This window comes from Xyrauchen texanus, chromosome 8 (genome assembly GCF_025860055.1).
Source record: "Xyrauchen texanus isolate HMW12.3.18 chromosome 8, RBS_HiC_50CHRs, whole genome shotgun sequence".
NCBI classification, from domain to species: Eukaryota; Metazoa; Chordata; class Actinopteri; order Cypriniformes; family Catostomidae; genus Xyrauchen; species Xyrauchen texanus.
Window position 1 is genome coordinate 35,202,758 of NC_068283.1, and position 12,706 is coordinate 35,215,463.

General features: G+C 38.2%; 1 protein-coding gene across 3 annotated transcripts in view; it reads left to right on the plus strand.

The window, feature by feature from the left end:
- LOC127647670 (KAT8 regulatory NSL complex subunit 1-like) overlaps nucleotides 1-12,706 on the plus strand; it is a 97,249-nt gene that overhangs the window by 22,577 nt on the left and 61,966 nt on the right. For all 3 annotated transcript variants that reach the window (XM_052132071.1, XM_052132072.1, XM_052132069.1), the window contains exon 2: nucleotides 2,221-3,487. In XM_052132071.1, the coding sequence (XP_051988031.1) occupies nucleotides 2,310-3,487 (1,178 nt within the window). In that variant the 5' untranslated portion in view covers nucleotides 2,221-2,309. The remainder of the gene's footprint in view (nucleotides 1-2,220; nucleotides 3,488-12,706) is intronic.

Genomic DNA, 12,706 nt, shown 5'->3' on the forward strand with positions numbered 1-12,706 from the left:
TTCGGCTTAACTGTTCTCAGTGTGTTTTGGAGGTGTGGCCACATAAAGAATATGGCATGAATAGCATATTTCAGGAATCACCGTCATTGTTATCTAATCTGCTCCAATAAGACCCATTTGCCACGCAGCTGGTATTGGTAGATTTAACATTTTCACGAATCGTACAAACTCCGTAAACAAATTACTGTTTTTAATTTCCAAAGTGCAACCACTGAGACAAAAAATTATCTAACGATGATCTTACATGAACAAGATCACCATTGAAGATCTAACGGGATTAATGGTCTCCTGTCCCGCCACTAAAGGGCTTACTGAACGCAGTAACTTGGTCGATTTAAATCAGCTGCTAATAAGTTTGAATATTGAATATGCCATATTATTTACTGAATGTGGACTAATAATTTGAGCAGTAATTTAGCAATAATTAAATTTATTCTATACCATAGTTATCAATTTACAATCATTTTAATTTGCCTTACCTTAACAAACATTATTACAATATAAAATACAATATAATGCTTAAAAGAAACTGGAGCGCAGCTCATATCCACCATTGAAATCTGCTACTCTGAAGAACCACATGGTTGGTTGCTTTGTGATGTCACGGTAATTAAAATTTTAAATTGACAGTAATAAATGCGATTACAATATCAAGAGCAATAATTGACAATTCTGATTTTTGCTATAATCGTGCAGCCCTAGTACCATATTAAAGTATGTTGCCATTGGCGTAATGTAATGTGAGTTTTGAGATTAAATCAAAGACCATTTGAAAATAAAAAAATCTTCTATATGTCCCTTTTGTGAGCATTAAACAGCAGAAGGATGTCATTCAATGAAGTAATATATAGTCACATGTGTTGCACAACACAATGAATAGGAGGCGGCTCTATGCTCTGTCATCTCCTTCACACACACAATCAGGCGCTCACATAAACGCTTCACACTACTAATGCTTGAGTTTCATGCAGTGTCCCCAATAGTGTCCATCTGCAGAGCCACAGATCAGTGTGTTGAGTGTATGAACGGCTGTAAACTCTCAAATGAACTCTCTCCATTGCTGCTCAGAGATTTCAGCTTGTGAGTTGCGTGAAGCTTGATTTAATGAACCCTTCACAAACAGGAATAACTTCAAAGATCTTTTTTTTAAAGTCTGAATTAAGACCTCTATTCAACTGATTGCGTGAAATTGAAGACATTATGATAGAAAAATATTACTACTGTATAAAATGTCATATTCAAAGCAATAATACTTATAGTAACTAATATAATATTAAATAGTTATGTTATTGGTATTAGCTGTAAGCAATATCACATAAGTGTGCATAGCAGCCTTTTGCCTGAGGTAATCAGATTGTTTTCATTAATACTGTAAAGCTCTGTTGTGCATTTTTTTTTTTTAACCAAAAAAAAATAATATATATAATATAATTGCATTTGATTTAAAGCTGTACAGTATGTATTTGATTAAACACAATTTGATCATAACATTTAACATTCAAAAAGTAAAGACATAATTTGTATCTATAAGTCTTAATGCAGTTCTTTTAGACAAGGCATTTTCTGTGTTTTTATTATTTATTGCCCAAGTATCGAGTTTGTAACAATAACGAGGTACCAGGGCTGGTGTCGTACCGAAGCCAGCATTTTGGTATCGGAGCAACCCGTGTCTGTAGACTGCGACCGCCTTATTTTTTTCTTTTTCGATTCTGCAATCTCTAAAATATTTTTTTAGCTCGAGTAATCAAATTAATCAAAGTGACCGTGTCTACCCCCAAGCTCTCCTATGATTTGCTTCCATATAAAACTCCCTGTCATTGTGTCTGGCGCTGAGCCTTTTGTTCTTGACAATGCGTTGACCTACATTGATAATGTCTAGCGTTGGCTTGGGTATATAGTGCTAGACAGCTGAATGAACCTCCCCCGACTTTATAACTCCATGGTTATGCCAACACCAGCTTTGCCTTTGCACAGCTGTGCATTGAAAGAGGGGTTTATGTTTGTTTCCCATCTCTATCATCACCAGTGAGATTTAGCGGTTTTAAGTGGATAACTCATTTTAAATTATTAGTGAATTGCAAATACAATTAACTGCTCAGCATAGCATAACAGAAACATTGTTCAGAAAAGCATTCTCTCTCTTATACTTGAACCTTTTTTCAGTCGATGATAAACTGCAACAAGTGATCCATTATGTTTTTTTTGTCTCGTTTCTCTCAGGCTGTCCCCTGGCACAGTGGTAGGTGGGTGGTGTGGAGCTGGCCTCAGCACCGGGAGAGGCCCCCTCGCCCGCCCCCTCCCAGCGCTGCATGGCTGCAATGGCGCCCGCTCTGACCGACGCGCCTGCCGAAGCTCACCGCATACGCTTCAAACTGGCTCCGCCTTCCTCCACCCTCTCTCCGACAGGCGTGGAGGTAAGCGGTACCGGCAACCACATTCTTGTGTCCAGTAACGGCGCTGTCAAGCGCAAGGCCTCAGAGGAGCGCCCTGCCCATGGGGCTGGGCCCTGCAAGCCCCTTGTTACCTCGTATCACTGTTCAGATGTGACCTCAGTGTCCTCAGCAAAAGAGTCTCTCAAGCTGCAAGGTGTTCTTCTGCAGACACACAGCATCCTGCCTAGCCTTATACCGCGCAAGCACCAGGCTTTGGAGCTCTCTGAGGCCCAGCTAAAAAGCATCATGAGTGCTGGAGGAGGTGGTGGCCCTGTCCAATGCACCACTGTTAATGGCATGACAAAAAAAGTGACTAAACCAGGGGTTGACCGAGATAATGCAGTGACCTTAAATGGTGGCCAACACACCACTGAGCAGAATTGTTCAAACCAAACTCAAGTTGTCAATTCTAGTGGGGGATTGACAAGAAATGGTTCTCTTAGAGACAATGCGGAGCAGCACATAGAGTCAACAGGTGCTTCCCAGAACTGTCCCAGTAACGGAGAGCCTCCTGCAACATCTCCATCCTCCATTGCACCTTTAAACCTCACAGAGGACAAAATCTCAGACTGTCCACCGCTAAATACATTGACTCACTTGCTTTCTACCCAACAAGATCCCTTAGCTGGTCTTGGGACAGAACTACATGACCGGACACAGCACAGCCAGAGCAGACAGGGGGATATTGAGACGCGACTGAGGCGACTGCGCAAACGGCTGCAGGTTGTGCAGGCCAAACAAGTGGAGCGCCATGTACAGCAGCAATTGGGCGGACTACTTGAGAGCACCCTGGGTGCTCTGGATGCCAGGCGGCCAAGGGGCCGTCTTGGCGACGACACCCTCACCCCTCAAGAGAGGGATGGACTGGGACGTTTCCTCAAGGGCGGCTCCATGCCAACCGAGTTAGAGAGACTGTCTTTGAGTTGCACCACCAACCTGCGATCTGCTGAAAGCGCTTTCGATTCTGATGCAACGGAAAGCAGCTCTGGAGGAGAAACCGATGTGGAGGAAGATGAACTGGCTCGGGTCGACATTGAGCAGCGCCACATTCCTCTGTAAGCATAGTCCTTAATTTTTCTTAAGAGAATGGGAAATCCTAATGGGTTAAGCACTGACTAATACATATGATGGTGCATGTTTTTAATGTAAATGGTTTAGGCTATCTGCTGATGGAGGCTTGATGAGTCACTTTCATTGAATTTACATACAATTATGAACTGTAATGTGCAGGGAGTAGATCATGTTGACCAAGTATAGGCTTATAAACTGCAGAAATTGATGTTTTTCGTATATGCACTGTCTGCAGAAAGTAGTGGTCGACCGATATATTGCAGAGTTGGCCGATATATTCGATAAATTGGCCGACATGTGGTATTTTCTAATTATCTGCATCGACCGATAAATTTTCTTGTTGCACCATTTCGTTTTGCAAGTTGTGACGGAGCCAAGAACCACCTGCTTTGCATATGAAGGAGCCATCTGAGACGTGTGAGAATGACTGTTGCTTTGCCATTGTGCTACCACAGTAATAGACCGTGTGCAACAGTCTCATCCAAGCAGTCCCTCAGCAGATGCGCATGAGCTCATGATGTGTATAGTGCTCGCCTGTTTAATTCTCCCCATCTCTCTTCAATACTTCCCTGCAACTATTAGCTGTCTTGTCTAAAGATAGCAATGCAACTTCTATCATATATCTTCTGCGAATATGCAGATATTTTGTTTAAAGAAAATTACTTAATTTCATTCAAATATTTAATTGACTAGCTTTACAAATAGTGTGCAAATCCATACATTTCTTCTTGTAAAGCATGTATGAAATCAACCGTGTCCCTCTACTCAGCCTTACTGGCTCCGATTAGGGTGGGGGAGGGGTTGGAGCATCTGCTGCCTTCCAGGGACAGACCCAGACACCTTTGTACAATGGATGAAACTTTACTGATGTTTTCCCCACTTTATGCAACTACTGTCGTCTGAACCACTGTTAAAAGTGAAACCTCAAAAGAGAGACCCATCGTGTGTGTGATATAGGGACTGAGAAGGACCTTGCTGTTCAGCACGCTGTAGCCAGGTATACTTGTAGAAATTGAACGGCAGCCAGAGAAAATAATAATTTTGAGATTTTAAACTTCAGCAAATTAAACTTCAAATTCAATGTTTTATATCTGTCTGTATAGTGTCTAAATTATGCATTGGTATTGCACGCTTCAGTTTATCTTACCAATAAAGTTTGATAGGAATTGAACCTGCTCATTTGATCCTATTATTTTTTTTTAAAGTCCACTTTAAAGCATTGGTTAAATGCACCCAAATTTTAATTGCAACATAGTGCTGCACAATTAATCGAAATAAAATCAAAAATGCGATTTGACCTTGTGCGATTAAATCGCAAAGGGCTGCCATTTAATTAATTAATTAATTAAATAAGTAGTCGCTTCAAAGTTCATTTGCCCTGCTCTGTCCAGTCTATATTAAGAGCATTATTACAGTGTTTTCAGAGCGGATCTGAGCTCCACAGCTCCATCTCATGCTTAGATTAACAGAAGAGTTCAATTCCGCTTGCTTATGTGCGCTAAGTGCTTTACACTAAACCGGCACATCCTGCGTGATGTGGTTTTTATTATCATCTGCGATAGCAGCATCTCAGTCTAAGACAGGCACAGTTATCATAATAATAACACTGAATACAATATGAGGTATAATTCAAAAATCTTTATTAAAGGATTACTGATCAAACAGCATTAACAGTAGCACATGTTGAGTCCAGAAACATGCTCTGCCATCATTTCCTGTCATTTCTTTACCTCATGAGAGAGCGTGTCGCCCTTATTACACACTCAGTGGCAACAAGTGAAAGCGGAACTAGTATTACAAACATACAACAAAAAGAAATAAACGTACATATAATCTATGTGAAATATTTAGAAACTGTAAAGTAAATGCATTGTTAAATGAAATATAATAATGAATAAAAGCAATTAAATTAAATGTTGAGAAGCTAAACAAAAAGTTCACTTTAATTTGGATTACAATGGTATTATCAGTTCAACTTCATTTTGACATTAAGCCTCGCTCTTTAGGACTAGTAGGCAGTATTTCCCAAATAGTGTGCTGTCAAAGATTGTCAGGTGTGCCGTTGAAAATTATCAAATTCCACAAAAAAAAAAAAAAAAAAAAAAATATTCCAGGGATTCAAACTCCTCACCTTTCTGAGAAATTTGCCATTTTGAAACCATAATTGTTCACTTTGTGAAGAGCAATGATTAATGTACAAAAATTACTGATATTTATACACTGATATTCACATGACTCGCGTCAGTGCTGCAGAATACATTGAATCTATGAAGTAACTTTACACCAAAATAATTAAAAACTGTCCAAATGTGTGCTGTGCCGTAGAATAGTTTTTTTTTTTTTTTTTTTGTCGTAAAAAGTGTACCGTTGCAAAAAAAAAAGGATTGGAAACAGTAGAGAATAGTTTGTATAAGCCTACTTTTTTTTTTATCCTAGAGTTACGAGTAAAATTGAATTTTTTGTGTTTTAATTATACAATCAACAAACAGTATTTTTGACAGCAAAAACTAAGCAACAACTTTGGTATTACCAACAGGGAAGTTAACAGTGAAATTAATCAGAAAGTTATATAATCTGTTTTAACAGAGCTGCTGATAAAATGTTAGTTGATCAGCATCGGATGATTGGATAAAGTTTCGGAAGTTAAAATCCTGGTTGGATCATCCCTAATATTCAAGTTTCAAAAACTAATAATGATGATTAGCAGACTGAGACCCTATCACAAAATGGACAAATACAGGTACACGTGGATGGGTACAATTTTAATATAAAGACTACAGTGTTTTTTCTTTGTTTCACTGTTTATATATTTATTTGTTTGTTGGTAAATTGGGGGAAAAAGGGTCTCAGTTTAGTTTTTTTAAGAGGACTAAAGTGTGAAAACCCCAGCAGCCTTTTGGCAGTTGAACATGTGAAAAACATTAAAAACAAATTCACAGTTCAAATTGCAATATTTTTTTATTACAGTTTTTGTCCAAATTATGTAGCCCTAATGTCCACTGATTTTATGGCATGTATAAATATACTTCTATTAAAAATGAATACCTACAAAAATGTGTCTAACTCAATCTGCAAAAATAAATACAAATAAAACGTGTACAAATTTAAAGTATTGAAATAAATGATGACTAACCAATTTCATGCAAATTCTTTGAGATAAAGTAAATATATTGATGATAATGTTTTAATGTTTGTTGTAATGTATCATGTACCATAATTTAGTTGCGATTAATCACAATTCATCACAGAAAACTATGTGATTAATTAGTTCAAATTTTCTAGTTGATTCACAACCCTAATTCATAAATATATTTAAGTTGCTTTTTCATTTGTTTTTAAGCTGGATTTCCAAGTATTTTGTTGTTGCCCTAATTTTTTGTCCTTATTCTTTTCCAATTCCTGTGCTGAAGCCCAATGAAATGTACCAAACGCAAGGCAAGCAATCATACTTTCACAATGCAGATCTAGATAATTGATTAAAGAATTGATGCAGTATTTTCGCATTGGAAAAATTTGACTTGTTCTGTTTTATAGAGCATTTGCTTGACATAAAACACACCTTAATCATTTCAGCCTGTTTTTTGTTGCATCCCTTGTAGTTGAAAATGTGTTTCTGCAGCCCAGTGTATCAGAAATCTTGTTTTTTATCAAACAGGCTATGGCTTCTCTATGAGGGCATAACCTACATTCAGTACAGTCAGTCACATGACTATTGCGCATGGACAAATAGGCTTATAGGCCTAATGTGATGAGCGTAGTGAATTAGCATGTTGACATAGGGCTTTGTAGCTTATGTTATATTTTTATTTTTAAACTTTACCTATGACCTGTTTGCACTCCAAACATACATGGGCACACCAGATTTTTGTGTATTTTGTGTAAGTTTATAACTGATTCCCTTGTGGGTTTGAGCACCACATGACTACACTGCGTTCCCAATTATTAGGCAAGTGAGTATTCTGATCTTATCATTATTTCCAACTCCAAACTATATAAACTTGAATGCTTATTGGATTCAATCATTTTCAGGTGGTATGTATTGCTGTAATGAGGGAGGGTGTGATGAAAGTGACTGACACTTTATTTCAGGGTGTGCATAATTATTAGGCAGCTTCATTACCTCAGGTAAAATGGGCCAAAAAGAGATTTAACTGACACTGAAAAGTCACATTGTATAATGCCTTTCAGACGGATGCAACACTCTTGAAATAGCTACACTATTGAGGCGTGACCACCGGACAATCAAACGTTTTGTTGCGAATAGTCAAATGGGGTGCAAAAACGCATGGAGAAGAAAAGGTGCAAATTAACTGCGAAAGAATTCAGAAGAATTAAACGTGAAGCTATCGGGAACACATTATCCTCCAATGCTACCATATTCCAGAACAACAACCTACCTGGAGTGCTCAGAAGGTGCCACGTGTTCAGAGACATGGCCACGGTCAAGAAGGCTGAAACACGACCACCTCTGAATATATACACATGTCGAAGCATCAGATTGGGCAAAGAAATACATGAAGACAGATTTTTTTCAAAGGTTTTATGGACCGATGAAATGAGTGACTGTTGATGGACCAGATGGATGGGCCCGTGGCTGGATCACTAATGGACACAGAGCACAACTTCGAGTCAGGTGCCAGCAAGGTGAAGGAGGGGTACTAGTATGGGCTGCTATCATTAAGGATGAGATAGTTGGACCTTTTCAAGTTGAAAATGGACTGAAACTCCCCAAACCTACTGCCAGTTTCTGGATTGTATTTTTTTCAATCAGTGGTAAAGGAAGTAGTCCTCAGCATTCAAGAAGGCCGTGATCTTTATGCAGAACAATGCTACATCACATGCATCCAAGTACTCCACTGCTTGGCTAGCCCGCAAGGGCCCAAATAATGACATGGCCCCCTTCATCACTTGAATTAAATCCTACTGAGAACTTGTGGGCCCTTCTCAAACGTAAGATTTACAGTGAGGGAAGACAGTACACCTCTTTGAACAGCATTTTAACAGATCAAGAAACTGACAGACTCATGGCAGTTATTGAAAAGAAGGGTGGCATTATTGGTCACTGAATATTTTTGAAAGCCCAACAATGTTATTTAGTTGTCATTTTGTGTTACTTATTTGTTGCACTTACTCTAAAAATTGAGAATAAACAATTGAGTTGGGAGAAATTATTTTTGTAATTTAGTTGTCTAATAATTGTGCTCACTAATAGATGCCTAAAAATTAGGGATGCACCGATACCGGAAATCTCAGTATCGTCCGATATTGATCCTGAAACAATACCAGTTGTTTCTTTCATAATCAGTTTAGAATATCTTTACATTATTGTGTGGAAATAATTGGGTGTACTCTTTAATTTGTAAAGAAACACAAACCTCTAACTACACATTATTTCAATATAAATGTATAGCTTATTAAGAAACACTTTTTATTATTAACTAGTATACTGGATAATGTAGCAGCAAAATTAACAGTAATTCCTGTCTTCAAGTCTTAAGTAGACAATACGTTTTATTTTTGCCTCTTATTCTGATTCAGAGATTCCGAACTTTTTTTTTTTTTTTTTTCAGATCCACTTTTAATTCACAGTTATTTTTTGGACCTGTTCAACTTGAATATTGTTATAAATTGATACAAATGATGACTATAATTATAATAATACTTCTTGTTATTAATATTATTATTATTGACTTTTAATTTTAAATACAACCGTAATATATTTAAATCATGCACTTTTTAAACCCTCACACTTTTATTTTGACATTCTGAACTCTCCAGGAAGTCCTGTATGTGTCTGTTTGTAGGCAGGTTCACAATAGTTTAATTAGCTTTTTATTAAAATTCTGGTAAAATGCACATCTGGTGCTGTTCTAAATGCATATTATAAGTGAACTAAACTATTGAGCATCTACAGCCGAGATGTTGTTCGTTAGTAGCGCTCAAATATTGCAATTATTTTATCAAAATAAAACAGTAAACAGAACAGTGCCATTCACTGACGTGCTGGAGCTGTGCTTGCGTTTTATATATTTACTTATAAAACACAGCCTTTTGTGATTCCCAGAGCCATCGCGTGTCTTCATGTGACTTTGAATAAAATGCATTAGTCAAATTAACTGCTTTAATTGAGTTTTACTGGTTCTTTTATGTCATTTTTGGAGCTTGACAGTAACGGCCATGACTAACACACAGTATCGGGCTTGTCGGACCAATACCCAATTGTCTAAAAGCTTCAGTATCGGAGCCGATACCGATCCAGGTATCGGATCGGTGCATCCCTACTAATAATTGGGCACACTTATATACACTCACCTAAAGGATTATTAGGAACACCTGTTCAATTTCTCATTAATGCAATTATCTAATCAACCAATCACATGGCAGTTGCTTCAATGCATTTAGGGGTGTGGTCCTAGTCAAGACAATCTCCTGAACTCCAAACTGAATGTCAGAATGGGAAAGAAAGGTGATTTAAGCAATTTTGAGCATGGCATGGTTGTTGGTGCCAGACGGGCCGGTCTGAGTATTTCACAATCTGCTCAGTTACTGGGATTTTCACACACAACCATTTCTAGGGTTTACAAAGAATGGTGTGAAAAGGAAAAACATCCAGTATGCGACAGTCCTGTGGGCTGAAAATGCCTTGTTGATGCTAGAGGTCAGAGGAGAATGGGCCGACTGATTCAAGCTGATAGAAGAGCAACTTTGCCTGAAATAACCACTCGTTACAACCGAGGTATGCAGAAAAGCATTTGTGAAGCCACAACATGCACAACCTTGAGGCGGATGGGCTACAAAAGCAGAAGACCCCACCGGGTACCACTCATCTCCACTACAAATAGGAAAAAGAGGCTACAATTTGCAAGAGCTCACCAAAATTGGACAGTTGAAGACTGGAAAAATGTTGCCTGGTCTGATGAGTCTCGATTTCTGTTGAGACATTCAGATGGTAGAGTCAGAATTTGGCGTAAACAGAATGAGAACATGGATCCATCATGCCTTGTTACCACTGTGCAGGCTGGTGGTGGTGGTGTAATGGTGTGGGGGATGTTTTCTTGGCACACTTTAGGCCCCTTAGTGCCAATTGGGCATCGTTTAAATGCCACGGCCTACCTGAGCATTGTTTCTGACCATGTCCACCCCTTTATGGCCACCATGTACCCATCCTCTGATGGCTATTCCAGCAGGATAATGCACCATGTCACAAAGCTCGAATCATTTCAAATTGGTTTCTTGAACATGACAATGAGTTCACTGTACTAAAATGGCCCCCACAGTCACCAGATCTCAACCCAATAGAGCATCTTTGGGATGTGGTGGAACGGGAGCTTCGTGTCCTGGATGTGCGTCCCACAAATCTCCATCAACTGCAAGATGCTATCCTATCAATATGGGCCAACATTTCTAAAGAATGCTTTCAGCACCTTGTTGAATCAATGCCACGTAGAATTAAGGCAGTTCTGAAGGCGAAAGGGGGTCAAACACAGTATTAGTATGGTGTTCCTAATAATCCTTTCAGGTGAGTGTATTCACCTGAGAAAGACAAAACTCACTTTGTTAAACATTCAGGTTTGAGGTTCAATAAACATTTTGGATTGAATGAAAGCATTATTTTTTGTTCAACATTAGAATTAGGAATACAATTTGCCTAATAATTGGGCACACAGTATGTTGTAACTGCATGCAAGGTATATTTGTTAATAAAATAGGTAGGCTAGTTGATTCTTCCTGCTTATTCATCCATTAAAGTCAGTGTCTTGACAAGCTGAGAGGTCGCTGTGGTGCAATCCAAAGCAAGTTCACAGTGAGTCATTTGTACTAGTTTGGTTAATAGGTGGTAAATGGGGTTGACTTCTGAAATGTTATGTCAGGAAGCTGTCAGTGTGGCCCATAAGATTTTATGATTGCTTCATTTTTGTGCTTGATATTGCATTTTGTAAGAATCAAGAGGCTGTAGATGAACTTCTTAAAATGGTTCCCCTTCCTCTAAATGATTGAGAGTGCTCAATCACGGTATACAAAACCTTGATAATAATTAACCTGGTTTGCTAAAGGCTGTCCATACACGGTGTGTGTTTGTATCTGTGTGCCTCCTTGAACAAACGCGCTACGAAATAACCAAGTTTCCATGAAGACATGCCTAATGTACATCATGCATATAAGCACAAACACTTTTCTCATTCTCGCTCCTTTCCCTCTTGGACCATGGACTAACAATTAGCTTTCATGCACTTGCATGAACCAGCTGGCTGCATTCATTTGTTTCTTTGCTTTAAGCCTGTTAGCTAGAATCAGTTTGAATAAAAGGGATTAATTGAACTGGTCAAATTGATGCAACGTCAGACTCCTGTACCTGTCATGTAGCCTTTTGCGGTCAAGACTCAAAACACTGCAGGACAGATATAAAAAATAAGTGTGCCATGCTCTTAGAAGACAAAGTCTTTCTGTAGCTGCTTGCTATGCAGGTGCAAGCAGTAAGGCAAGGATGAAAAATGTTTTTTTTTTTCTTTTACGAAATAAGTAGATGCTCTTTGTTTTGGCAGTTCTCATACAAATAAAGGATTCTAACCCTTTAAATGGAAGTTTTGTAATATCTGTTTTAATGTATTGAATATAACATAGGGAGAGTAACTGTGTGAAATTAGCCAGGCCCATTTATTAGCCGATATTGTAGTGAAGTTTGAGTTAAAAATTAGCAATTGTTTAAATGAAGTATATATTTTTTCTTATTACATTTTAGGCCCTATGATTTCCGTATTTCCATTTCTCAATTAGAATTGTACTATTTTATGCTCTCTAGTATCTGTATAAAACCCATATCAGTCTACCTCTAGTGATTTAAAGTGTTAGTTCACCCAAAAATGTAAATTCTCTCATCATTTACTCACCATCATGCCATCTAAGATTTGTATGACTTTTCAAAATCCATGTCTTCTGAATAATACTGTTGGTTTTGGGTGAAGAATAGACCAAAATGTAGCTAATTTTTCAATGTAAATCTTGATAGCTGTCTCCTTGGAGAACATGAGTTCAAACTTGTTTACACTTCCCATAGTGCCATCTAGCATTCTGTGCATGTGTCAAGCACTAGGATGTGTACTTGAGATTGAAATCATGATCATGCCTACAGGATGGTACAGTAAAAAAGGAGTTATATTTTGGTCTGTTCTCACCCAAAACCAACTGTATCGCTTCAGAAGACA